Source organism: Alligator mississippiensis, chromosome 1 (assembly GCF_030867095.1).
Source record: "Alligator mississippiensis isolate rAllMis1 chromosome 1, rAllMis1, whole genome shotgun sequence".
NCBI classification, from domain to species: domain Eukaryota; kingdom Metazoa; phylum Chordata; order Crocodylia; family Alligatoridae; genus Alligator; species Alligator mississippiensis.
The window spans coordinates 187,184,353-187,212,032 of NC_081824.1; the positions used below are offsets into that span (position 1 = coordinate 187,184,353).

A 27,680-nucleotide genomic window follows, 5' to 3' on the forward strand; every position below is an offset into this window, starting at 1 on the left:
CAGTAGGGTCCAGTGGGGTCCCTCAAGAATTGAGCACTGGTTGGGACCAGTGCTTTTTAATATATTCATAAATTATTTGTAAAGGGGATGGGTAGCAAGGTGGCCAAATTTGTGGATGATATAAATTTATTCAAACTGGTAAACACCAAGTCAGACTGCGAGGAACTACAGCAGGATTTTGCATTATTGAACAAATGGGCAACTAAATAGCAGATAAAATTCCTTGTAGATAAGTGTAAAGTGATGAACATGGGGAAACTTCCCCTACCCGCCCCTCAAAAAACCCCATACCTACAGTGTGGTGGGTTCTACATTTGCTGTTACCACACAAGAACAAGATCTGGGAGTCATTATGAACCATTTACTAAACACATTAGCTCAGTGCTCGGCAGTCATCAAAAAAGCAAACAAAATATTAGAAATTAAGAACAGAATTGTAAACAAAATGGAAAGTATCTTTGTGCCCCTTTATAAATCTATAGCATGTCCACACCTTGAATACTGTACCCAGTTTTGGTCCCCACACCTCAAAAAGGATATAGAAGAACTAGAGAAGGTTCAGAAAATATCAACAAGAATGATCAGTGGTATGGAGGGGCTTCTATATGAGGAGAGATTGAAGAGGCTAGGCCAATTCAGTTTAGAAAAAGAGACACTTGATGGGGGACATGATAAAGGTTTACAAAATACTGGCTCTGTACAGGCATTTGGGGAGGTTAATTCAAGTTAAAAATGGCCACTCAATCTAAGGTAATTTGGGATGGGGGGCTAGCAGGGGCCCTTGGGGAGGATCAGGGGGGCAAGTAGGCTCTGGAGGGGGGAGCAAGGAGTCCACAAGGGAAATCAGGGGGAAGGCAGGGTCTGCAGAGGGGATCAGAGGGACAGGAGGTGTCCATGGGTTGTTTGCCATTTTTAGACCTCTCTATGGCTAGGGACAGAAATTATGCATAAACCAGTATAAGAGATCAGAAACCAGTTCAAATCTATAACACAATAGAAGTTCAGGGCACATAGCCCACTTTCAAAATGGCTAAAACCAGTTTAAGATAAGTCTGGATGGATGTAGTATCAGACATCACTGATTTAGGTTAAATCAGTTTATTGAACTTCTGTCCCAGATCCCCTCAGATTCAAGGTAGCTCAAAGTTCCTCAGCATCCCACAATGCTTTATACCTCCCCTACAAACCCCTCCCCCCTTGCAGAATGGGCAGGATAGCCTTGGTCCATGCTGTCTTCTCCAACTGAGCAGGGAGGCATACTCTAGCACCCCAAAGCTTCTGGTCTGGGCCACTGCAAGCATGTGGCTTCTTTCTGGAATCAAAAGTGAATGTCTGTTCACTTGCTCATCAGTTCAATCTATGCAGCTTAGACTAAACAGAGAAGATTGAAACAATTCAGCCTTGGGCTTTTTGACTGTCTGCACTTAGCCTGTCTTGAACTTCTATATAGTTACCAGCATAGCCCAATGGCTGGGAAAGCCCAGCTGCTTGCCCAAGCCCCAGGGCTGTGCTTTTCCTACTTACCCCTCCCCCAACTGGCACCAGGATGTTTTTAGCCCCACCAAACCCTCCTGCCACCCCAAGATATACAACCTCCCCTCAGGGATGAGCCCTAGGGTTGCTCTGGGAACTGTACAGAAGTTCAAGACAGTAAGATTGGTCTAAAAATGGCCAACCTAATCTAAGTTAGGTTACCTCAGAGGTAAGGTTAACTTAGATCAGGTTGACCATTTTTAGACTGCTCTAACTCCTGAACTTCTGTGCTGTTCTCACTTAGATCAACCTAACTAGGGATCTAAAGGTGCAGACAGAAGTGACAATTTTGCCTGATCTGGCTGCAGAAAGTATCTTATAGCTGTGACCAAGCATGAATGCATGGCTGCAAACAGCTTAAAAATGGCTGACTGGGTGAAAATCTGACCCCTCGCTTCATGAGGTATCAGATAAAGATGTTACAAAATGTAGTGTCTTTTGTAACTTGTGTTTGCAGAGCTCCCAGCTTGTCACTGTTTTCAGAATGGGGGGGGGGGGCGGAGGAAGAAGGAGTTCAGTCTGGGGGGTTTTCAGCCTGCCCGAGAGAGTGGGGTGGGTGTATTGCAGCCCCCCCTTAGGTAGGGTAGGGCTCCAATTCATCCACCCCACCCTTCAACACCAGCTGGGGAGCCCCAGGAATGAGCTTCCTCCACTGCCCTTTCCCCCCTCCCATTCTGAAAACAGCACTAGCAAAGAGCCCTGGCCTTTGCTATGGGAACCTGGCTGCAGGCTTTCAGCCAGCAGCTAGATTCCTTCCCCCCGCCAAACCTACAGTGAACTTCTGTTTGGTCTGGGGTAATGTAACTGAGAATGCTTTGCAAAAATGGCTCTGAGGTACAGCTGGGAGCTACACTTCTGTTTGCACCCCACATGTAAGGTTTGCACTTGGGTGAACTAAGTTAGATCTGGTGGCCATTTTAAATCCAATCTGACATCCCCTAACCTCCCCAAACATCTCTATGTACCCACTAAGTGGTGGAGAGAAAGTAAATAGGAATTTATTATTTACTATCTCTCAAAAAAGAAGAACTAAGGGTCACAAAATGAAGCTAGTAGGTAGTAAGTTTAAAAGGAAAAAAAAAAAACATTCTTTTTTACACAGCACATAATTAAAATGTGGAACCGACAGTTTAACCAGATTCAAAATGGGACTGGAAAAACTCTTAGAGAAGAGGCACATCAGTAACTATTGAACATGGGAGTTAGGGATATATCCTCTAAACCAGAACTTCCTTGACCTTAAATGCTGGAGGCTGCAAGTGGGAGGGGAACAAGGGACAAACTGGTCATACCCTCTTTACTCCCTTTCCACATCTACTCTCTGCCACTATGTGACACAGGATCCTGGGGAAGATGGAGCTATGGTCTGAACCAGTTAATGGCAGTTCTAATATTCTAACAATTTACATGTAAGACTAGAAATTTTCAGGCATCCAAATATTTTCCAACAAATGTGGGGAAACTTTGCCCACTCTCTCTCTCTCTCTCTCTCTGTTACATTCCATGTTTTTTCCTTAAAATATAGCTGTAAACAAGCATGCTCTCTTATACATGTTTCCTTTAAAAGCGAACATGACTCCCTTTAGGGGAATTCAGGTAATTTGTTGCCACAGTAATCTTTTCTATCCTGAAATGTTAAATACTTGGCTTTCCTCCATGTCTTTGCCTCTGTCTAGTCTTCAACTGTCATTTCCTCCCCTCTTACTTTTATAGAGAATGCTCAGATGATTTTTCTTCTCTTCTAGTTCATGATTAGGTTACAGTCAGGGTTGTCCCTCTCAGTCATCTCTCTATTTTCTCCTTCACATCCTGTTCAATTTGTGAGTGGCTTGTGTGTCTTCCTTTCATTGTTTTATCTTTCTAGCCCCCTGTTGCTCTGAGTCTGCATCTGTTTTTTAAATGAAGGAATCACATAACTGGCTTTAAACAGAGACATAACATTCAAGTTTTTTCCTTGTCACAGGACTGCAATGTTTTTTCTTTCTTAAAAGTAATTACAAATATACACAGAAATTATATTCCAGTTGCATTAAAAGAACATAATTAAGATTGTGAGTGGAAACACTGAAAAGTTAGGAAACAACACAATCATGGTGTGGTTGCCTTTGCTGTAGTAGAGTATGATGTCTTTAATTCCAAGATCATAAAATATTGTTTCCATTGAACTCCTGTCTTACCCAGTGAACATGGTGTACTTCTGTAGGAATGCACTGTGTAGTGAAGGAGATTGCTCTCTGTACCACCCCTCTCTTATCTGTAGCACAAGTTGGAAGGTGTGTAATGAATGAAGCAGAGAACAGCAAGGGGAGAAAGGATGACTTCATGGCCAAGGCGGTTGCCTGCTACCCTTGAAAAGTGGAATCTTCTCCTTGCCTCTGCCACACAGGTCTTGGGGCAGCAGTGGTGGATTATGATTTAATGGGGCCCTGGGCAAACAGAAAAGAGGCCTCCCACACTCCATGATAAACATGAATGTATGGACTTCAGTGTGGTAGGGGCCCCATCCCCTCCTGGTGCTGCTGCAGCCAAGGGTGGGGTGAGCCTCTATGCCCTGTTGGGGAGGCTGGGTGGACTAAGCCAAACTGGGAGTGGGGTGGCACATGCCTGCTCTCCTCCTTGCTTTCTGCCCCTCCTCCCCCCTGCTACAGCCAAAGTGGAGCCAAGAGGGGTGAAGGCAGATGTGGGCTGCCCACTGTGAACTCAGGGCTCTCCATCCTGCTGCCTTTGCCCCTGGGGACCTGCTGTGGCCATGCTTCCTGTGCCCACCTGGCAGTGGGGCCACAACTCACCATCCCACTGCTGCTGGGTGTAGTGTATTTATCCATCAGTACCAGTCTCCCCACTCAGTTGTCACTCCTGGTCCTCAGTTTCCTTGCCCATCCAGTCACAGTTTCCCTCCACCTAGCTTCTCTTTGCTCCCCTCCACTGTACCAGGAGTTCCCCTGGGAGATTTAGGTTTGAAGCCCCTCAGGCTGAGGAATGCTTAGAACCCAGATATTATACATCCTAGACGTTCTTCTCACTAAGCAATTATTTGTATCAGCCATTACCAGGAAGGAAGAGAGTTATCCATGATCAAAGGGGTCAAAATAGGTGCCTAAATCCAGGAAGCAGCTTTTGGTAATGAACCAGAGTCTCATATAAATGCCTACCTCAAGGCTGCAGGGTGCTGCCTAACTCAAGGAGGTAGGCAGGAGACAGGAGTGCAGGCTTACTTGTCTCATCCATTTCTCATTGGCTAGCTTAAATATTCCTTTGCTCAGTCTACTGGCTCTTGTGAATCCTATTTTTAGGCACTTGCTTCTTCCCATTCACTGTATGGGTACTCCTCACTTAACGTCACCCCAGTTAATGTTTCATTATTACATTGCTGATTTGTTAGAGAGCATACTCATTTAAAGTCATGCAATGTTTGGTTATAATGTTGTTTGGTCACTGTCTGCTAGTAAGTAACTACTGTGATGTAATTGATTCATTTAACACTGTTTCTCTTAAAGTTGCATTTTTCAAGAATGTAGCTACGACATTAAGTGAGTAGTAACTGTATATGTAATGTATATACCTAAGTTGGTCTATAAATTCTACTCCTGGAACTGAACATCCAAGTCCTTTTGTGGAACTTAGTCTTAGTGTCTCTGCTTCTTATGTACTTCAACCTTTCAGGTGTCTAGCAAGAGCCAAAGGCAGAAATGCATTCATAGATTCATAGAAGTAGGGTCAGAAGGGACCTTGTAGATCTTTAAGTCTGACCTCCTGCCTGGGCAGGAGAGAAAAATGGGCTCAAATGACCCCAGCCAGGTAGATGTCAAGCCTCCTCTTAAAGACCCCCAGGGTAGGAGCCAGCACCACTTCCCTTGGAAGTTGGTTCCAGATCCTAGCTGCCCTTACTGTGAAGTAGTGCCTTCGGATGTCCAGTCTAAACCTACTCTCTAACAATTTGTGGCCGTTATTCCTTGTTACCTTGGGGGGTGCTAGGGCGAACAGGGTCTCTCCCAAACCCTGCTGGTTCCCCCTAGTGAGTTTATAGATGGCCACCAGATCCCCCCTCAGCCTTCTCTTGCAAAGGCTGAACAGGTTCAGGTCCTGTAGCCTCTCTTCGTAGGGTCTGCCCTGCTGTCCCCAGATCATGCAGGTGGCCCTCCTCTGGACCCTCTCAATGCTGTCCACATCCCTCCTGAAGTGCGGCACCCAAAACTGGACATAGTACTCCCACTGCGGCCTGACCAGTGTTGCATAGAGGGAAGGATCACCTCTTCGGCCCTGCTTGATATGCATCTGTGGATGCACGACAAGGTATGGTTAGCCCTACTGGCCGTGACCTCGCATTGTTGGCCCATGCTCATCTTGGAGTCAATAATGACTCCAGGATCTGTTTCTGCCACCGTGCTCTCAAGAAGGGAGTTTCCCAGCTTATAAGTGTGCTGTTGGTTCCTACTGCCCAAGTGCAGCACCCTGCACTTGTCAGTATTGAAGCCCATCCTATTTTAGTTAGCCCACCCCTGTAGCCTGTCCAGGTCCTAATCTGTCCTTCCCTACTAGCGTTCCCACCTCACCCCAAATCTTGGTATCATCAGCAAATTTAAACAGGCTGCTTTTTACCCCATCGTCCATTATATTCTTGCAGATGTTATTAGCAGAATGGAAGTGAAGCTACCAAAAATCTATGAGAATGTTTAGGTGAATTCCTGACCCACATAACTCAATGGGAGTTTTGTCACTGACTTCAGTGGGGGCAGAATTTCACTTCATATACTTAACAGATTTCCAATGTACACCTCAGTTAAACTATACCAACATAGAACTCAGTGCAGTTTGCAGAAAGATCTAGAGAATCAGATGTCCAACTCAAGTGGTTATCCCACACTGAGCTCCCTGATACCATGGATGCACCACAATCTTTACCCAAAGTAGGGAGTTTAAAGCTAGAGCTTCATTATGTATGTATGATCTGCACAGTGTAGATGTGACCTAGTCCTGATAAGCTGTGCCATGGCTTTTAAAGTATTATGATATTACATGTATCCAGATTTGCAACAGTTTTACCATTTCAATATGTGTGTAGACAAAGGCTACATTTGTAAAGAAGAGCCTGATTTTTTTGTTTCCAAATAAGTCAAATCAGAAGTCATTCAAACATTTAACTGCTGAACTTAAGGCAAGTATCTGAATATAATCAACTGAGCCTGAAGTCATTTGTAATCACAAATTTTAAGCATAGAAAGGGAGACATGTTAAAGCTTAACTGAAAAAATGATATCACTGTGGATGCTAAGACCATCCAGTGTAATGTCATACCTTAGAAATACTGATCTTTTGAACTTACCCAACTCTTACCTTTAGCTCAGAAATTTAGCTTTCTTATAAGGTCTACTCTCAACATGACCATATGAACATTTTTTGCTTTGCTCTAGGTCTCCAGCCACATACTACCTACAGTTTCACAATGACGGCATGCACATCTGCAGGATGTAGTTCCAGCCAGCCATTTTCTGCTCAAACATTGCAAGCGGCTCCTGAGGGTAAGCAAAGGTCATTTTCATAATTCTGTCATTGAGGGTCAAATTTTCTGCTGTCATAAATATGCCAAACTCCAGTGAGTTCCTTGAAATTATTCTGCATCCATTCACACAAGAAAAAATTGCCTTTCACTACAATACTTTTATCATAATTATGCTAAGCCAGTATGAGTAGTATTTTGTTTCTCTTTCGATTACTAAGTAGCATAGTCATGCCAGGGAGGAGCTAGAACAATGCCCAACCTGTGGTGGGGTGGTCAGAGGACTGTGCATGGATGAAAGATACAGGTTTAAACTCACTTTGAACATTGAGGATGGATCAAACCTGAGTCTCCCGCTTCCTATGTAAGCGCTCTAACCACTATGCTATCAGGGCTAAAGAGTATAAAGCACCCCCTCCATTTTCTTTTCAGGAGTTGTGCTCAGGCATGTATGTAGGTATTTGTCTCTATGTACAGGGTTCTGTTTCTGGGAAACAGTATTGCTACCCGAATACAAGTGCCAAAAATGCCAATTAGACAACCAAAGAGAACTAGAATGCCATCCTTTGTTTCTGGGTCTTTATTTTTGTGACAGTTTCCAAACTTTGTTCTGAAGTAATAGATTTCTAGAGCCAGTTGAAATGGTCTGATCTTATACAACAAATAAATAAATGTAGGCTGATACATCGGGCAGTATTAGTGCTATGATCATCAGCCCCTGGGCCTGACCCCCCATTACCCTGCATCTTGTGGAATTATTTCCACTGGTGCAAAGTGAATGTGAGTACATACATAGAAAAATCTATTATTTTGTCTGGTAGTGTTTTAACCTTACTTCAATCTATCACAAAGGACTGCACAAGATACAGAGATACAAACAGTCTGGCCTTCATGTTTAATTATGTTAAATGGCTAAAATACTAGTGTGCTGATATTAACAGGAGTATGGTCAAAGCCTCGTCATATCATAGTCAGCTCAACAGAAGTAGAATTCTATTGGAGCGAACCAGAAAAGCCCAATGGGCTCATTTCTCGTTATCGATTGCTTCGTAATGGAGAAGAGATTTTCCAGGGTGGCAGCAGAGATCTGAATTTCACTGATGCTGGTCTGCAGCCCAATAATAGGTAAGGTCTAATACAAAATTTTGGTAAGAGTTAAAGGGAGCTTAACAATTACATTTAGTAATAGTTTATTTACAGCATTCACTAAAATGATACAGTAGAATTAACAGTAATATGTATTATGTAGTAATAAAATGACATGATATGTGGTTATTGGTAAAAGTATACAATAAAATTACACATTATACTGATTTAAACAATTACATTTTCCATGTGAAAATCAAAATTTTTAAATCTCATTTTCAAGTGGCATACATACATCTGGTGAAAAGCAGTAGTGTAACTGAGGTGGAATGAGTGGGGCAGAAGCCCTGGGTAATGCCTTTGAGAGGTGCACAGATATAGACCCACTTTAGAGGTGGATGACTGCACTACCAAACTGATATTGCAGCATCCTGGCACTGCCCCATTTGTCACAGCTGCCCTAGGTGTGGAGATGTTCTGCTATGCCTCTGGTGCAAGCACTTTTAAAAATCTTAGTAATTGACTATCTGCCTATATGAGGGTTTTAACAACACTTAAAAGAGTTTATGGCTCTTGAAAAGGAAACTTGAGCACTTTTAAAAATGGCAGATGCGATAAAAGTGCTTATAAGCAAATACTAGGATTTTCAAGTACATATGCATGGAGGGTGCAGACAGAAGCGACAATTTTTTGCCTAATCTGGCCACAGAAAGCAGTTTATAGCTGTGACTAAACACAAGTGCATGACTGCAGACAGCTTCAAAAATAGCTGACTGGATGAAAATCTGACCCCTCACCGCATGAGGTATCAGATAAGGACCTTTCAAAATCTTTTGTAACTTGAGTCTGCAGAGCTCCCAGCCTATTGCTGTTTTCAGAATGGGAGCGGGGAAAGGGAGTAGAGGGAGTTCAGTCTGGGGGGTTTTCTGTTCCCCCTGGAGGGTGGTGTGAGTGTATTGGAGCGCCCCTGAAGGGACTAGCTGAGGGCAAGGGGGCAAGAACAAGCTTCAGCACCAGCTGGGGGGGCTCCAAGAATGAGCTCCCGCCACTGCCTTTCCCCCTTCCTGTTCTGAACCCTGGCTGCAGGCTCCCAGCCCGCAGCCAAATTCCCCTCCACCCTGGAACCAATAGTGAACTTCTGTTTGATCCAGGGTGACGCTGTAACTCAGAAGGCTTTGCAAAAACCATTCTGAGTTACAGCTGGGGGCTGGACTTCTGTCTGCATAGTTCTCATGGGATCCAGGTGCACTTTTAAAACCCCAGTATGCTTCTATTTGTACCTTTAGCTGCCTTGGCAATTTAAAAATCTGGCCCAGAATGTCCTAATCTCCTCTGAAAATGTCATACAGATTGTAAAGACACTTTTGAAAAGCTTACCATAGACTATAGAATGATCTTAATTCTTGTTTAAAAAGAGAAAAATCTGGTTCTCTTCCTTAATCAATGCAGAATGACTGAGTTGACTCGGAAAAGTTCTATGGCAGACAGACAGTTCTTGGGTGGGTGGATAATGCATGTATGCAAACTGCATATACTGGTTTAAAGATGAAATCTGCTAATGTTTTCAGTACTTCACTTGTCCAATGCTGATATTGCTAAGTGTTTCCTATTAAAAATGCTATAAATTATAATATACAAGTATTAGTTTGATTAACTGAATGAGGGTGAATTTTCTCATATGAAAACTCATAAAGTGAAAATGTGAACTCCAATGCAATATATAGTGTGACAATCTGTGCATCTTAAACTGGTAAAAATGGGAATAATTCCAATACAAACACACCTAAAGCATTTAACCATAGTCCTATTGCTGCTGTTTTTGTGTTTGTACAGATATGTTTACCAGCTGGAAGCCAGCACTGGGGGTGGCAGCCACAGCAGTGACAAATATATTATACAAACACCAGTAGAAACACCAGAGAATATCCATGCTCCATATAATGTCACAGTAATGGATGCACATTCTATATTTTTAGCTTGGAACACTCCAGGTAAAAACATTTTTAGTTATAGTACCTTGTAGCAAATCAAGGGAAAGCTATGGGAAGTTAACTTATTTAGCAAGTTGCATATTCTATTCTGGTCTCTTATTCCTTGTGTTTGCTGTTAAAAAGGGCCCTTATGATTTATGTAGCTGGTGTTTCAGGCAGCTGTTTCTTAAAGACACCTGATATTATTATAATATTGATTTGCATGGCTGATACAGATGGCACAAGGGTTAATTAATTAAGTTTTTACATGACTTTGAATGTGTAAACCACTATTAAGTATTATCTGTTATTGAGGAAAAGACACAAATGTCTGCCTGCTAGAGAAAAGTTTCCATCTTCCTTTTAGGTCATGCTGGGTTGTGGATTAGTTTGTTATGTTTGTAACTGCTTTTTTGAGCCTTAAAATGCCAATGACCTGCTGAGGTGAATGATATTAAGCTCTTGTAACAGACCCACTCCTTTCCTGCAGAGCAGGTGAAATTTTAAAACTGCATATGAAATTGCTTATCTTCTCCCCAGTCTTACCTCATTGTTTCTAAACTTTAAATGTTAGTAGCTAGTCAGGATTTCTGGTTGTTCTGGTTGGTATGGAAAAGGTCAGATTGGATTACAGAAATCCATGGGAACTGACAGAAGTGACGTTTCTCATGTGATCATCCCCTTGAAAGTGCTCTGCAGCTGTGCCCTGGCAGAAATGCATGGCTGCAGAATGCCTTAGAAGTGACCAATTGTGTAACAAATTAACCCTCATTTAAAGAGGTTTCAGATGCAGGCTCCAGAGCAAAGCACCTCCATTAACTTCGGTTTGAGTAGGTCTGGGCTGATGTAGCCCATCCCACCTCACAGTGCTGTCTGCAGGATGGTAGGGGGGTGGGAGCTCCAGGCTGGAGTCTGCCCAGCCTGTGCTGGAGTGGGGGGCAGATAGAATCCATTTCACCCACCCCTCTCCAGTGCAGGCTGGACAAATCCCAGCCCAGAGCTTCCTCCCTCCATCTCCCTCCTCCCATCCTGCCAACAGCAGTGGAGCTGGGACAGGGGGGAGCACAGGGCTGGGTGAGAGAGGCTGCAGACATGCAGATCCTCCTGGATTGGCTCCAAAGTGGAGCTTGATCCCTCTTCCCCCTCCTCTCCTCTCCTCCCCCCCCAGTGAATATCTGTTGGGTTGGTGGGAGTCACTGTAACTCATGGCACTTTCTTTGAACCGCCATGAGTTACAGTGGCAAACTGCTTATCTGTCAGCACCCCATGTGGCTAATAGCAACTATAGCAGCTATACTCAACTGTTACCAGTCAAAGCAAATTGAGTAAACTTAAACAATACATTTAGAGATAGGCTCAAACTGCAATATTAAAATCCCTATTTCCACCATAGTTGAGTGACATTCAACGTCAGTGTTTTACAGTCACTTGACAATAAGCTCACTTGGAAAAAGCACTTTGCATTCAAGGCTGGGGTAGTGAATATTGTAGTGATGCTTAGCATTACCTCTGCCCATTTAACCAATAGCTAATAGATGCTTAAGAACCTGAGCTGTCAATCTTTTAGTTTTCAGAAGCAAAAAATCTGTTACAAAAAAAATGCTATAATATATGAAAAAAATTAAAATCTTGAATTAAACTTTTTTCCCCTTACTGTCTGGAAGAATTTAGAACCCAGCGGCAAGTGAATTAGACTTATATATAATCTATGCTTGATTTTATTGGAAAGTTTCTCATACTGTAGTATAGTTTGATAATAAGGTTCATTTACAGTCAAGAATATTCAGTAATATTAGAAATCCTTTTAAAGCAAAATAAAAGAAACTATTGAGAAAGGGGAATACAGGCTTGGGAAATATGAAGATTTCAGCATGCTTTGGACCTTACTGACAATTGGTGACAACCTGGCTAAGAAAATAAGACTCCACAGTAAATATTGGTTTAACAAAGACCAGCGGGCAACTGGAGCACTAGCCCCAGGCACTAACCCTTGGGGAGGGGGGTTGCAAAAAGCAGCAGCCATGCTGCCTTGTACACAGCTGTGTCCCAGGGTCCTCAAGCCTCTGCCACTCAATCAAATTAATTGTATTAAGGCTATGCAAAAGGGCCATATGTAATCCTTAAATCTGAAAAACTTCTGGGGGAATGGTTGAAAACTCCTGAATATTTACTTGACATAACCTTAATTTATGTGCAGAACTCTAGGGCTCATTTTTATCAGTCCCATGTACTACTCTCCTCACATCCTCTGGTGCTAGAATGCCTTCCAGAAACATATCATACCTTGTTGCCTTCAGGGGCCTAGTATATAGATTTCCCTCACATCCTATTTCCTGCTGGGTCACAGTGTTCATGTTTTGAAGGGAGCATGAGTGGCTTTTCCCATAGCAAAGGTTTTTTTGTCTGGGGAGTGGGGAAAACAGTGAGGTAAGAGCCACTATTTCCTTATCTGAAGAGTCTTCATAGCTTTACCTGATCTCTGCACCCCAGCAGGATAGTTGCTATAGCAGGGAAAATAGTGAATGTTCCTTAAAAATCATGTATGTGGATGATGGGTCTCCCTAAGTATTGCGTACTATAAATAGTATCATGGGGGAGAAGGACTATTTCAAGTGTACAGCTGAGAGGAGGTGGAGGTTCCCATTTAAAGCCCTGATTTTATGAGATAGCATATGCCCCTATAACTGAACCCATCACTCACAGGTCCAGACCTGGAGAGTTAGCTCACCATTAGTTGTCACTCTAATTCATGCCATGAAGCATGAGAGATTTCATTTTAATTAGATAGTTTTTTGTTGTTGTTTTTTCTCTTCTTTTTTTCCAATGCATGAATTCTACATTCTGCAATGTACCATATTGTAATAATGTAAATTTCCCCTTTTACATCCAGAGCACAGCCTTTATAATAAAGGTTGGCAGTGACTCTCCCACTGAGACAGTTGTGTTAATTGATATTGTCTCTAAGAATAAAAATGCTTTTTATTAATCAAGGTTTGATGAGCGAATAGTTTGGCCACAATATCTTCTTGTCAGTGGATATCAGGGACATTTTGGCATTCAATCCACTTTTCTACTGTAATAAATTTGGTCCTAAGGTTTAATTATGGGCATCCTATCAGATAGCTTCTCTTTTTTTTGGGGGGGGGGGTTAATAATGATGTCTCAACATCACTTAGGTATTTAAATCTCATAACTTTATAGGTACATAGCATTTGAAAACTCCTGACTTAGCTAAATGGCAAGGTGGCCGAGCAGTGGTTAAAGTGATGGATTCAGAAAAAAATATTTGACACACCTCACTCACTATGGAAAATAGGGCTTTATTTTCTGAAATAGGTATCCTATTATCTTGTGTTACATTGCATCAGTGCACAGACCTCAAAGGTACGGTACATTTCACTGATATGGTACAGAAGGATATGTTACAATTATTATGGAACAACTATTAATACCATGGATAGAAACAGAAAACCAGAATGGAAAAAACCCCATAATTTTCCTCAGGCATGTCCATAAATGTTATTGATAGGTAGACAGATATCCATCCTGCATTTAAACTCATTAATAACACCAGCAGCCCTCACTGTGGGCCTCATCCTGCTGGCTGCCTTCAATTGTTATTAACTTCAGTGGCAGCTGAAGGTGCCCAGAAACTATGACATCATGTCCTCTGTTACCAAGTTATCAGCTCCCCGTTATAATGATCTTCTGGACTGAAATGTCCTCTCTTCTCATGTCATAAAGTTCTATTTCACTCCATCAGTCCATGCCTCTAGGTTTTGCATAGTATTTACAGACTGCGTGTTCCATAGCATATTGGATTCGTACCTGTATTCTTGTTGTGACCCTTCTGATATCTGTATATATAACTTAGATCTTCTTATAGCCTGTTTGCTCCCCTTTACCTGAGCGTGTTATTATTTTATTTCTGGGTAATAACGACAATGATTGGTTTTCCCTGACATTAATTAGCTAGATGGATTAATTTGTTTTCTAGCATAATGTTTGCTGTATGCACAACCATGCACTAAGGTACATTGATATAGAGGAAAATGATCAAACTGGGGTGTATAAAGTTCAGCACCTAGCTCTCTAGTTCAGAAATTAAATGCCTAAATTGATGGCAAAAAATACTGTGTGCATACAACAGCCATTACATTCACCATCTTTTTCAAGGTGCCTAATTTAAGAACCTATGTATAGATTTACATACTCAACTTTAGGTGCACAGGAATACTAAAATTGACTGTAAGATGAGGTACTGGTTCCTAGTAGGCCTGTGCAAAGAGGCTAGTATTCACTTCGGATTTGGCCGATTTGGAGGACAGCAATTTGATTCGGTGATTCAAATCACTGTCCTGATTCGATTCGGCTGAATCTGATTCACAGATTTGTCAGCAGCCAAATCTCCAAAACTCTGAATCAGCCAGGCCAGGCCCATCCCCTGCCCCTCTCCCAGCCCAGCAATGGCTGCCCCAGCTCCCAGAACTTGTAAAAAAAAAAAAAAAAAAAAAGCCCCAGATCACCGGGTGCTGCCAGGCGGGGTGTGATCCCCGCTGCCCCCCACTGCCCCCCATGGAATGGGGGGGTCTGCATGAGCCCCCTGACCTCCCCTCACTCCCCTAGCCCCCCCCCCACAGGTGCCCCACATGGGCCAGCTCTGGCCCTTTAAGAAAAAAAAACCCTGAAAAAACCCCAGGACTCACCGCTTCTGCCAACGGGGGTGATTCCCACTACCCCCCACTGCCCCACACCATATGGGGGGCTTTTCACTAGCCCCTGAAGCCCTGAGGCTGCACCAGGAGCAGTGAGTCCCCAGGCTTTTCTCAGATTTCTTTTTTTCTTAAAGGGCTGGAGCTGGTGCAGGTGGGGCACCCGTGAGGGGTCTGGGGGAGAAGGGGGGGTTGGGAGATTCATGGCAGAGCCCCCCATGCAGCATGGGGCAGTGGGGGGCAGCACAGATTGCTTCCTGCCCAACAGCACCCAGTGAGCACCAGGGCTTTTCTTTAAAGTATCAAGCTGGGGCAGACAGGGGCAGCCATAGTGGGGCTGGGGGAGCAGGTGGAGGTCAGGGGGGATGAGGGAGCGGGGGAGTCGAGGGGGCTGTCAGGGGTCCCCCCATGGTCCTCTCCCCCACCCCTAGTATACTTTCCAGCTTAGAGTCAGCTGCAGCCCCCTGCTGCAGCCACTGGGGACTGCCCAAATCATCAGAGCTCTCCGAATCTTTCCCGAAGATTTAGAGAGCTTTGGAATGATTTAGAACTTTGAATTGGTCCCCTGATTCAGTTCAGATTTGGAGATTCAGCCACCAAATTGGGCCGAATCTCCTCCAAATCGAATCACCACCTGAAGCTTCAAACAGCACTAGTTCATAGTTATTTGTAACAGTTATGTGATGGATTAATCTCTTATTTGAATGTAAATAAAAGAGATGGCATTCATGTTTGAAGATTGTTAGACTACAGCTAAAACACTTTAATTCAGTGTTAAATATTGAATAATTTGATATTATATTAAGTATTAGTTTTCAGCATCTGAATTCAGACAGATCTTTGAACACAAGCCTTTAAAACAGATTACGGATTTATTTTTTTCCTTTTTAAACGTGTTGTGCTGCAAGTTCTACTTTATGAGCTACCCTGGTTTTGAAGTAAACAATGCTGTCAGACCTAATTTAAGAGTTTTTTGGACAGAATTGTCCATTAAACATTATACAAATATACCCACAAAAACAAGATTTTGTTTGATTGACTTGTCCTCTTGTAAAGTGTGCACCTGCTGTGAAATGAAGTCGTGGAGGGAAAAAAAGTGGAATAATTTAACTTTTTTATTTGTAAAGATAATCAGGGTTTTTCTGATTACATCTTAACTTCATAAATGTTAAATAACCTATCAGCATCTAGTTGTTGTAAATTATGAAAAGGAGTATTGCTGGGAATATTAACCAACTAAATCCTTGTTCTTTAGTGAACATGAAAATGTGTTATGGCAGGTTGTCATTGTGCTCATGGTAACTTTGACACCAAATAACAAAACTGCCATTTGCACTTAGGGTAAATTGGTTCACTTGTGCTTTTACTCTTCCTTTTATTCTGACATAAATTTATGAACTCTGGAACTAAGCAAGTGGTTTCCCAGCTGATTTTAACAAATATGCCCATTCCATTTCATTCAGTCATCAGAGTACCCAGGGTTTGTAGTTTTGGACTTGCTGCAGATGCTGTAGGGTATGATTGAACATATAAGGATATTTTTGTTCTGTTTCCCTACTTTAAGACCATACATGTTTTCTCTTTTTCAGAAGGAAAAGTGATCTGTTAATGTAAGCATGGGGAAATATTAGGAGTCATTTCTATTGAACAGTTATTTGAATTTTTCAGTTCATCTGCTATGATGTATTTGCAATATTGTGTTCACTTTCTGAGAATATTCTACCAAGTGAGTTTATTGGCAGGACCATTCACACTCAGTACATAGGACTGGACTAGATGACTTTTGAGGTCCTTCAAGCTCAACATTTTTATGTTTCTATGTTACAGAATATGTACAATATATAAATATATATATAACCAAGTAGTAGTGTTTTTTCCAGGCTCCATTGTTAGCGTTTTTAGCATAATATTGTTTTCTTTGCAGTCCAAATACTTCATTTATTAGGAAACTTAAATATTTACATGGGCTAAATTGGAAAAGACATTAATCTAAAAAACAGATACATTTTGTAGGTCCGCATCAGTTGTCTATGAAACCATACAGTAGTTTCTATGGTTTTCTTTCACAAGCAAGTCAAGCCTCCTTTATGGGTCGGCATATGTAGCTGGGAGACTGGAAGGGATTACATTAATAAACATGAGGCTGTTTTGGAAAGTAACAGCCATTTCAAAATAAAACCATTTTGTGATCTGTTACTGGACCACATCACTTCTCTACATAGTCACCCTACTTAGCACATAGGTATTTCAGTGAGTCACAAGTTTCTTGACACTGTCTTAAAAGAATCTTTTTGATTGCTGTGACAGCTACTCCTTCAGTGCAAGTTGCATTCCTGCCTCACTGGTGAATCTGCAGCCATAAGAGCCCCCTTCAATGGTCCAAACAAGTGATAATTACTTGGTGCACAATCAGGATTGTAGGGTGGATCTGGTAAGATTTCACAGTTCTGTCCATGCACATTTTCAATAGTTGTCCATGCACTGTGCAGCCTTGCATTGTTGTGCTAGAGGAGAACACCTTCCTTGACCTTCCATACCATTTGTTTTGAAGCGCAACTTCCGGTGATTTGGGAGAACATGGAAGTAGGTGCTGCTGTTGGTCATGACCCCACACTCCATGAAGCAGATGAAGTGTGGTTCCATGCAGTCCCAAAATAGGATGAGCAAAACCTTACAAGTAGTTGAGTGTGACATTTTTTGGGCAGTGGTAACAATGTGTTTCTCTACTGAGCTGCCTTTTGCTCTCAGGATCATAATGTACCTAGGTCTCTTCACTAGTGATGATGCATGACAGGAACCCCTCACCTTCATCCCATGCACACTGCAGAAGCTGGGTACACCTTTCCACATGTCATTTATGCACATCCATCTGTTGCTTTGACACCCAGTGGGTACACACTTCCCAGTAATTCAGATGATCATGCAGTCAGTCAGCATGTGCATAATTGTTGAGCCATGCAATAGCATCCTTAGTGGCCATGTACAGTTTCTGTAGTCCACTGCTGAACTTAGCAAGCAATCATCGACAATATGCTACACGGTGTGTGTTTTGCCACATCTACGGTCTGGGTTGTTGCAAAGACCCCAGTAGTAGAGGTTGGCTGTGCACAGACTTTTCCCTGTCTGGAACCTATTCAGCAAGAACCACTGATGGCATGGCAGGTTGAAGCCAGGTGCACAGACTGTAGGATCTATAATAAGGAACTTGTTTGGTGATGATCTTGACCTCCATTCCTCAAACCAGTGGGTCTCCACCATGTAGTCCTGGTGTGGCAGTTTGGACCACAGTGGGTGTCGTGATGGTAGATGTACAGCGGGTGGATTTAAAAGATCATTGTACAATGGCAGGCTTGGATTGGCATAAATTTTCTCCAGGAGGTTGCTAGTTGGAACTTTACATTGGATATGAGGGGGAACAATGTTGCTCAGGACTAGGAGCCATGGTAGAGGGGTCAGTTGAAGAGTTCCTAATATGATGTACATTGTTGAGTGTTGCTGCACATCAGTGAGTTTGGTGTGTGATGACTGATTCTAAACTGGTGCCGTAGTACTCTACTGCAGAGTACGAGACAGCAAGAGCTGACCCAGCCAGCTTATTAAGGAGATTGTTGAATGTCTTAACTTTCATTGCTGTCTTTTTCAAAAGTCCGTGATAGCTCAGTGTCCGATCTACTGTCATTCCCAGGTAGACAGGTTGTGCTTTGTGTGTCAGCCTCTGGCCATTCAGGTGGATGCTCAGCACCCAGGCAGCATTGGCACTGTGTATGTGGAAAGCTCTGGAAGTTGTCTTACTGACATTTGCCTGGAGGTGGCATGTCTTGCAGTAGTCATCCAGTTTTGCAATGTCACTGTGTAGAATGTGTTCTAGCTCAGAGAAAGTCCAGGCCTGGAATGCACAGTAGATGTTGTCAGATGAATTTCTGTGACTGGGTTTGTGGCAGGTCATTGGTGTAGAGGTTGTACAAGGTCTGAGCAAGCACAGATCCCTGAAGCAGTCCACTGGTCTGTCTTCTCCATAGACTTGTCCTCTTACCTATGTGTGCCCTGAACTATCTGTTGCAGAGGAGCAGTTTGACAATGACAGTCACCCATGCAGGTAGGACTCTTGCTATCTTTACAAGCATACCGGTGTACCAAATAGTATTGTATGCTTATGTGAGGTCAAGAAAAACAGTGCCTGTCTTGAGGCATCTTTGAAAACCATTTTCAATTAATGTTAGCCCAAGTACTTGATTGCACGTATTTCAACCTTGTCAGAAACCTGCTTGATTTATATTCAGGATGTTCTCTACCTCTGGAAGTATGTGCGGTAGAATCAGGCACTCCAGGACTTTAAAACAGACAGACAGCAGTGATAGCAGGCAATAGCTTGACACCTGGTTTTGTGTCTTTTCCCAGTTTTGGGAGGCTGATGACTTTTGACATGCACCATCCCTTTGGCAGCTTTCCCTCACACGTGACCCTTGTAAAAAATTGAACCAAACAAGAATGAGCATGTGGGCCAAGATGCTTCAGGAACTTGGGGGAGATGTTGTCATAGCCTGGAGCAGTGCCAGACTTGATGCTGTCAAAAACCTTGTTAAGTTCAGGAACTGTGAAAGCAGCAAAAAGTTCTCCATTCTTTTTGGAAGCAGTTTTTCACTCCCCTTTCCAATGGTGCTCTTGTTACACAAAGTAGCTGACTGGTTACTTGTTGGACGCCATGGGAGGGTGATTCAGTGTTGGTAGCTGATGCGCCACTCCAACATGATGAAGTAGACTCCATTACTTTCAGCTGGAATAGGTGAAATCCAGCTTCTCAGCCTTTTCCTCCTATATGGCTCAGCGAGCTGCTTCCAATGATTCAATCAAGGGATCAGCCACATTTGGGTCACCAGATGACTCATACTGCTTTAGCTGTGTGGCATGCTCTGGGTTGAGACAGGGACTATAGACTGGACAGTGGCTGCATAGAATGGCCCACAGGCTGCTTTATAGGTGGCACCACAGAGATGCCTGTAGGTCTTCTCCACTGGGATATTCCAGGTTGGTATTGTCACGGTGCTTCATTCCAGTGCCTTACTATTCTTCTGCCAGTTGGCCTTGTGGAAGTTCCACTGTTTCTTCTTAGAGCTTTTGATGATTGGGAGCTGGAGTCCAATGTCGACCAGTGATGTCCTGCACTGACTGTGCAGGAAGTAGTCCAAAACCTGGCAAGATACTGGCTATGGGTGACCATGTATTGAACTAATTCAGCAGAAGTCAGGAGACTAGTAATTGTTCCATTTGGAAGAATGGAATGTGCCATGCTGCTTGGGGTCATGAATAAGAACAAAATCATTATGTGAGGCCCAGTTTACAAGTTGTTCACCGTTGACATCTGCATCTGTGTAGCCCCAATCCATGTCGTGGCTGTTGAAGTCTTCGACATAGATGGCTGGATGAGGCAGAGTTGGTAGGACTTGTTGGTTCCAGTTGATGCTGGGAGGCTTGTAAACATTTACAACCCAAAAACCACCAACCTGGGTGGCATCACAGAGGTCGGTGGACATCATCTGGAATATACCCATGATGTCAGACTGGACATATGTGGCTTGGCCATGCTTCAGATGTGGAGTCTAAGACAGCAGGTCAACTCTTCCATCTTTGTAGCATCCTGCTTCAGCAGGTGGGATGAGCATCTTTTATAGGCATGCAGTGTTGACAGCATGTTGGAGAGCAAAAACACTAATTAGGCTTCACTTAGTAGCTGACACACCCTCAACATTAAGTTGTAAGATTTGGAGTGGAGGCCCAATGGCATGAAAGCCATAGGACTGCACAACATCTGGGTGGTCAGTGGCAATGACACTAGGATTCCTCAAAAAGGTTGCAGAATTCGGTTTGCTAGGAGAATAGTTAGTTTGGTGTAGACCAGGTACTGACAGTTGGCGTGATGTGAACTCTGATCCATTGTCAACAAAACAGCATGGATGCTGCAAGTGCTTACATGCAAAATAGCATGTATACTGCCAGTGCTTACACCTGCTTCTGCCACTGGTTCAGGAATAGTCACATACCTGTTCACAGGCATGAGTCAAACTTTGTAGTGTTGTCCTTTATTATGGCTGTTGGTTTTTTTAAATTTAATTTTTTTGTTTTTGCAAAAAAAAAGCCATAATGCAAAACAACATTGCAAAAAAAATAAAAATAATTACACACACACACACACACACACACAGAAAATAGCCATAATGCAGGACAACATTACAAAGTTTGATTCCATTGTGCAAAGTTTGACTACATCATGCATGTGAACAAGTATGTGAGGTAATATACAGGATATACACACACTCATCTCTTCCAATCTTTCTTGTGACTGATATGGTTCACTCAACAGTCCAAATCACACATTTACAGTTACACTATTCTCATTCCTATTACATTGGGATGTGCATTACACATCTGTGCACCTGTGCACCCACGCATCTACATGCCCATCACTATCACCTTTAACCATCGCAATCATGCAAAGGGGAGAGTTGGCAGCCTTGCCAGATGCCCAACTCCATCACATTCAGCACTGTCAGGAACCTGTTTACCAACTCTCTGTTGCTCACATTGGTGTACAGTATCTTTATTCAAATGACAAAATTTGTGGGGGGACACCCGTCTTCTTCAATGTCTTGAACAGGAACTGATGGGACACTTGGTCATAGGCCTTCCCCAGGTCGAGGTGCATCATGGCTGTGTTATGATGTCCTGCCTACGATTCATCCACTATGGACACGTGGCTGAGATTTTGTACTTCTCCACCCACTCATAGACCTTCTGTTGAGCCATAAAGTTACAACTATATTGTGCCGCTGCCATATGGTGAATTTCACTAGGCAGCACACCTTTGGCCTACAAAAAATGAATGATAGAACACTGTTCTTTGGTGCATACTAATAGCTGCATGACCATGTTGTTTACATGTTTATTAGCGTCATGTGTGTACCATGCAAGTTGATGGGAGTATTTGACAATACCATCATCCATGTTCCCCACTTCTGCACAGCTTCCCATTTTGTCACAGACATACAGCATGGGAAGTCATTTTGCTTTTTAGTTTCAAAAACACCCTTATAATAAATATATGAGTTTATCTCATTTTATTAAAAATGGGCAGAGTTTAGTCATGATACAAAACTAGGCATTATGGCATTATGTTTTTAAACAAGTGTAAAAAAAAACAACTTACAAATATGAAAAAGTTCATATAATGATCATAGTTTTCTAAAATGAATTCTGTAATATCTATGACCTGAAAAGCATAAATGTTCTCCTTTACATATACATATAAAGTCATATACCACTGGAGCTGTGATTGTCTCATTGTAGACTGTCCCAGAGCACTGAAATTGTGCTCACTTACATTACTGGTACCACCAAACTAATTTTCAGCTTCACCACTTCAGAAAACAGCTGACATTTACTTTGTCTGAACAAACTGATATATTTCTCAGCAGACAATCTTTTTTAAGCTGATAGTTGGCTTGCAATAAATGAAGCTGAGTAATCAATCAATCAAACATGATTAAAATCAGAACCAAAGTCCTGAAGCATGTCTTGGCCTTGTATTTCTGTTATAATTAAAGCTGATATGAGAACTTTAAAGTTTTTTAAAAATAATTTTGTAGCCTTTATATTCAAATCTTGTTTTATTACTGGACCCAATAAAAACACTTATTTTGAAGTAGATATGCTTGTAAAATTTCTTTGCTAAGTTTGGAAAGCCTGTGTTCAGTTGTCTTTAGATTGTATTATCTTCATCCTTGTAAGCTCAGGTATTGTGAGTATTACCAAAATTAGATATTTCTGGTGGATTTGCTCCCAAGCTAACTTGTAGCTTTAGCTGTTCTAAAGAACTGTAGTGAATTAAGTAGAATTTTTACACAAGATTGTCCTACTATTTCTGAAACATCCATCCAATGTTGAGGATTTTTCAACTGACTGCAATAGTATTTGAGCTGTTCTACCCTCAATTCAAAATCTCACCTCAAGATCTTCTTTTAGTTCTTTTGGTTCTTCTGCACTCATTTCATCTTAGACAGGTGTGGATACCTGAAATGTCCTTAATACTTCTTATTTTATCTCCTGAAATTCAAAATGTTATCTGTCTGAATTTTTAAAGTTAATTTGGTTATCTGTAGGCAGCATCCAAAGTGTCTCTTATTACTCTTTCCTGTGATATCCCTCCATGCTGTACTCAAAGCATTTGGCATATGGGCAATGAGTATATGGAGCTTATGTTTCTTCCTGTTGCTGTCTGTCTGTCATACTTGACACTAAACCTCTCAGAACAGCAGTACCAGCACAGCTTTGTCCATGATAGTTGCCAAGCCTCAGATCAAGATGCAATATTATATTTTGAATTATTGATAGTTACTTTCTAGAATGTACAAGCTGCAATATACAATTCACTGAACACTTTATGAACTTTCCATGTCATCAGCAAATTACAGACAGAGAACTGTCTTTTTAATTAATAATAGGCCTATTTTATATACCACAAACAGGTACAACTTTCCTGAAGTTTTCTCAGAAATATCAATCCCAGTATTAAGGGCCATGATTACCATTATCTTATTTTGAATAACTTCACTTGTGAATTTGTCTTGTCTTTCTTTCTACCACTTTGAAATAGTTGGAGATTGCAAAAGCTTCCTCTGTTTACTTAGTCAAAAAAAGTTTCTCTCTAAAGATTGAATCAAAGTGTTCTACCATTAGGTAAAGAATAATGGAGCCACTGAAAATCATTAATTATGTTTGCGTAGGAAGATTTAAGTTGTTGCTAGTAAGATATTAAAGGAATCCTAACAGTGAGCATATCTATGTGTACATTAATGCACCATGATTACAGTGCATTAAGTTTAGTACCTGTAATAACAGGTACTAACTTAATGGGCTGTAATTTGAACTACTGCGCAGTAGCACCAGCACATGTCTTTCATGTGACACTAATGCACAGTAGACTAATTCTACATATTAGTAATTCCGCATATTAGTGCATTAGCACGACTTTTACCATGGTGCCCTAATGCACAGTAGAATTAGCCTACTGTGCTTTTAGTGTCTCTTGTAGACACATCCAGTGTCAGGCATCTAGTATTAGGTTCCTTTTGCAGACGGAATTGGAGACGAATGCAGTACCAAAAACAGCAGAAGCAGTTTCACTTGTCTTTGGAAATGTGGTTTCCTTATTTTTTATCAGCCATGTTTTAAAATGATTTCACTTCACTTTAAACACCTTTCAAATATATGCTTAGTTTCTGTATTTTCCTAAATTGCTCCTCACTTAGTAAAAATGTTTTGCAGAATTGAAAAACACACACAGTATTCTGAAATCTATTGCTGTTGTTTTATAGTCACTGCGGTCTTTGTAGAATTGGGTAGAATGTATTGGAATGAAGAAGGGAAGTGCTCTACACCTGTCAATTTAGACTAGAAAACATTTGTTATGGCTTATGTAAGCCCAGGCTCCTCTCTTCTCCAAAAATGCTGTAAAGGAAAGATTGCAAGATGGCAGCTGCCAAGCCCCACCCCTTCCCCTTCTGGCATAGAGGTTTGGAGGGCCAGAGCTAGCTAAAGGACAACTAAAGAATAATAGGCTGCAGAATGTCTTTCCCTCTTCTACTAGTGAAGTGGTTAACTCAATGCCCTCCCTTATGTGGGGCGGTTTGAACCCACATCACTCACTTCCCAGGAGAGTGCTGTTGGACTGTTAGGGCACGTCCCCATGATTATGCATATGTAGTTTGTGGCACAGCAAACCCATGTACGGCACTGCAAACCGCACGTGCATGCATTTACTGTGCTGCTAATTTGTAGCACAGTAGGTTTTTTGACACTGGGATATCCCTGTATCAAAAATAAAGCACCAACTATGTGCCGCTGCTATTTGTCCCTGGGGAAATACATGTTCCTGCTTGTAGGCACGTGCCCTAAAGGGTTACTCTGGGGTCACATACTCTAAATCTGTCCAGTTAATGCTGCTCCACTTTTCATAAAAGGTTAAATCTTCATGGAGCTAGAGACAGTGACTGTAACCTGGTGAACAGAACACTCAGCTGGGAGATGGCATATCTGGGTTTTGGCCCCTGCTCCATTCTAGCGAATGTTTCTGTATACATGCAAAGTGGTGCAGCATGAACATGAGAGATTGAAAGCATCCCAATTGATGCTACTATCAATAGGCTTATATAAAAGTAGTTTTCATGAAATCAGTTCTTGGACATGTATCAGTTTTTTAGATTTGTCTTCAGAAGTGTTACATACCCTTTCAGGAGTATGTTATAGCCATGGTGGGCTAAGAAATGGAGATAAATACAGCTCTTGGGTCAGAGGCGATAGCCTGTATTAGTGAATTTATTTAGTTAGTCTAATAAAAGATACGCCACACACCCTTTCATGTTTTTAACTGCTCACAGATTTTGTTTCAATATATGTTTTGAATTATACTTATTTCTAAGGCTAGGCACAGACATTTAAAAAGCCAGAGGTGAAATCAATCTCAGTTACACAGTTTTTTGTATGTGGTGTAAAGTAGTAGTAAACTGAACACACATTCGCCCTTTGCTGGGATATGTGTGTGTGTGTGGGGGTGGGATGCAGGGTGTCCATCCTAGACCAGGTTCTGCCATTTTTGGTCCATGTGTGCTGAACTTCTGTTCTGTTATGAGTTTAAACCAGTTTCCAATCACTTATACAAGTAAAAGTGCAACAACTATACCTGGCCTTAAACCGAAATTGGACAAAATCCCAAGTGGGGCTTAAGCTCAGAGTTGCAAATATTAAAGTACCTCTTAGAAGCCAGCCTGCACTATTACTCTTACACTATTACTGCACTATTCGTATTATAAGATAATTGCTGTGTATTCTCATTCCATAATAGGGATTTTCAACATCAGTATACCTGTGGAGTATAATGTCTTACTAAATGCTGGCAGTCCTTCCCAGTTGGTAAGACCAGTAGGTCAGCCTCAGTTTGTCCTTTTGGATGACCTGGATCCATACACCCAGTACGAGATAAGGATACAATGTTGTCAGAATGGTAAGATGGCTTCAAATGATTCACTAGTGTGATCATCAAAAAGTACAGATTTGCCAAATAGGTTCAGGTCAGCAAAATAAATAACATCTTCTTTCTAAATTGAAGCAAGATGTTTCCCCAATAAATGTAAACCCTAGCACTAAGTGAAGCATGATATATTTTTCTATATTATGTCATGAATATTTTAAACAGAGATTAAAATGTCTGTATTTTGGGAACATATCCCATTTTTTTCAAATGCTTTGTAAAGAGGATTTAAATATCCTGTTGTTTAAAAAAAATCAAAAACCTGCTCTGCATAGAACAAAATCTTTGCCTTGGTGGTGTCTATTGTACCAACAGTGGGCCTAGAAAGATGAAGATAGATAGATAAATGTTCAAAAAAATAGAATGTATTTAATGAAGTGCATATGTATTTAAAAGCATTGGGAATACTCAGTCTGACCTGAGCATATCTTCTGATGTAGCACATGGGACCTGGTTCTGGTTTTCTTTCACAGGCATAAATCAGCAATATCTCCACTGAAGCGATTACTTAGTTATGTACACTGAGGGCTTAGTTATAAAGCAAAATGCTTCTTTTAGGTATGAGATTATTTTCTACATGGAAATTTGCTTTTCCTTTATTGTTTATTCTATGAAATTGCTAACTTCTGAAACATTGGGTCCTGAAACCCAGCGTATACAAAATTTATGCTTCTTAAAGATAGTTTTACCTTTGACTTTGGTGGAAGCAAAATCAGGCCAAAACTGTAACTTCTGTAAGTCTTACCTCATGTCTTCATAATTTCAGACTTCCTCCTTTATTTTTACTGTCCTTTGTTTTCCTGCAGTGTGTAGTTTTGTTACATTCCCACAAAAATAAAAGGAGAGATCAGACAGCTGTATCTAGACAGGTTAATAGGATGATAGGCAGGTGATAGGACACAGGCAGTGTTTAAAAGACTTTTTAAATATTTTTAAATGGAAAATTAATATTTAATTTCTTCATTTTTATACATTGAAAAAATGTTTCTTTTTGTTTTAAATTATAGCTACCATTTCTAATTGAAGCTTCTGCTTTTGTCCAGAGAAAATAACACTAACATATTCAGATTCATAAATGTTTTTATTTCTTATATTAGATGATTAAAATGTCAATTGCATTGTTGTGGAAAACTCTGACCTTTAATTTTCCCTTCAGGTGCCTGTGGAGTAGGCACTAGGACATATGCAAGAACTGCTGAAGCACTTCCTGAGGAACTGAGCCCACCTATAGTGAAGGCAACAGGGTCTGCAGTTATAGAAGTGAAATGGGCACCACCTAAGAAACCAAATGGAATCATAACCAACTACTTTATACACAGGTAGACTTTTTATGAATCTCATGAAAAAGCATTTGTTTATGTAGCCCACATCATACTGGTGGATGAACAGTGTCTTGAAATGTATAGCATATAGTAAGAGTCCATCCTTTTGAAAGTTAAATTAAGAGGACATTTGTTTATCAGTGGACAAGGTGCACTAGTGTTGTTAATCTTCAACCTCTTTGAGTGATTATAGATGACGTACAGGAATTTATGCATTTTATAAAGGCAGAAAAAAGACAACATTTTTCAGATAGTGTACTGTATTTACCTGGTCTCCCATGCACTCAAAGCCATACTGTGCAGGTTTCTCCAGCATGTCCCCCTCCACCACATGGTCTCCCCCACATGCCCCTAACCCCTTGCATTCCCCTTACCACACACCCCCTCCACTGATGCATGAGCCATCCCAGTCAGGGGCAGATAGTAGCTCACCTTTGACTTTGTCCCCAGGGCTGCAGCTAGGGCTGCAGTAGCCTCCTT

General features: G+C 41.6%; 1 protein-coding gene across 1 annotated transcript in view; it reads left to right on the forward strand.

Moving 5' to 3' along the window:
• USH2A (usherin) overlaps positions 1-27,680 on the forward strand; it is a 642,051-nt gene that overhangs the window by 509,174 nt on the left and 105,197 nt on the right. Inside the window, exons 55-59 of the mRNA XM_059717779.1 lie at positions 6,945-7,052; positions 7,972-8,155; positions 9,950-10,107; positions 25,693-25,851; positions 27,035-27,197. Coding sequence (XP_059573762.1) covers positions 6,945-7,052; positions 7,972-8,155; positions 9,950-10,107; positions 25,693-25,851; positions 27,035-27,197 — 772 coding nt within the window. The remainder of the gene's footprint in view (positions 1-6,944; positions 7,053-7,971; positions 8,156-9,949; positions 10,108-25,692; positions 25,852-27,034; positions 27,198-27,680) is intronic.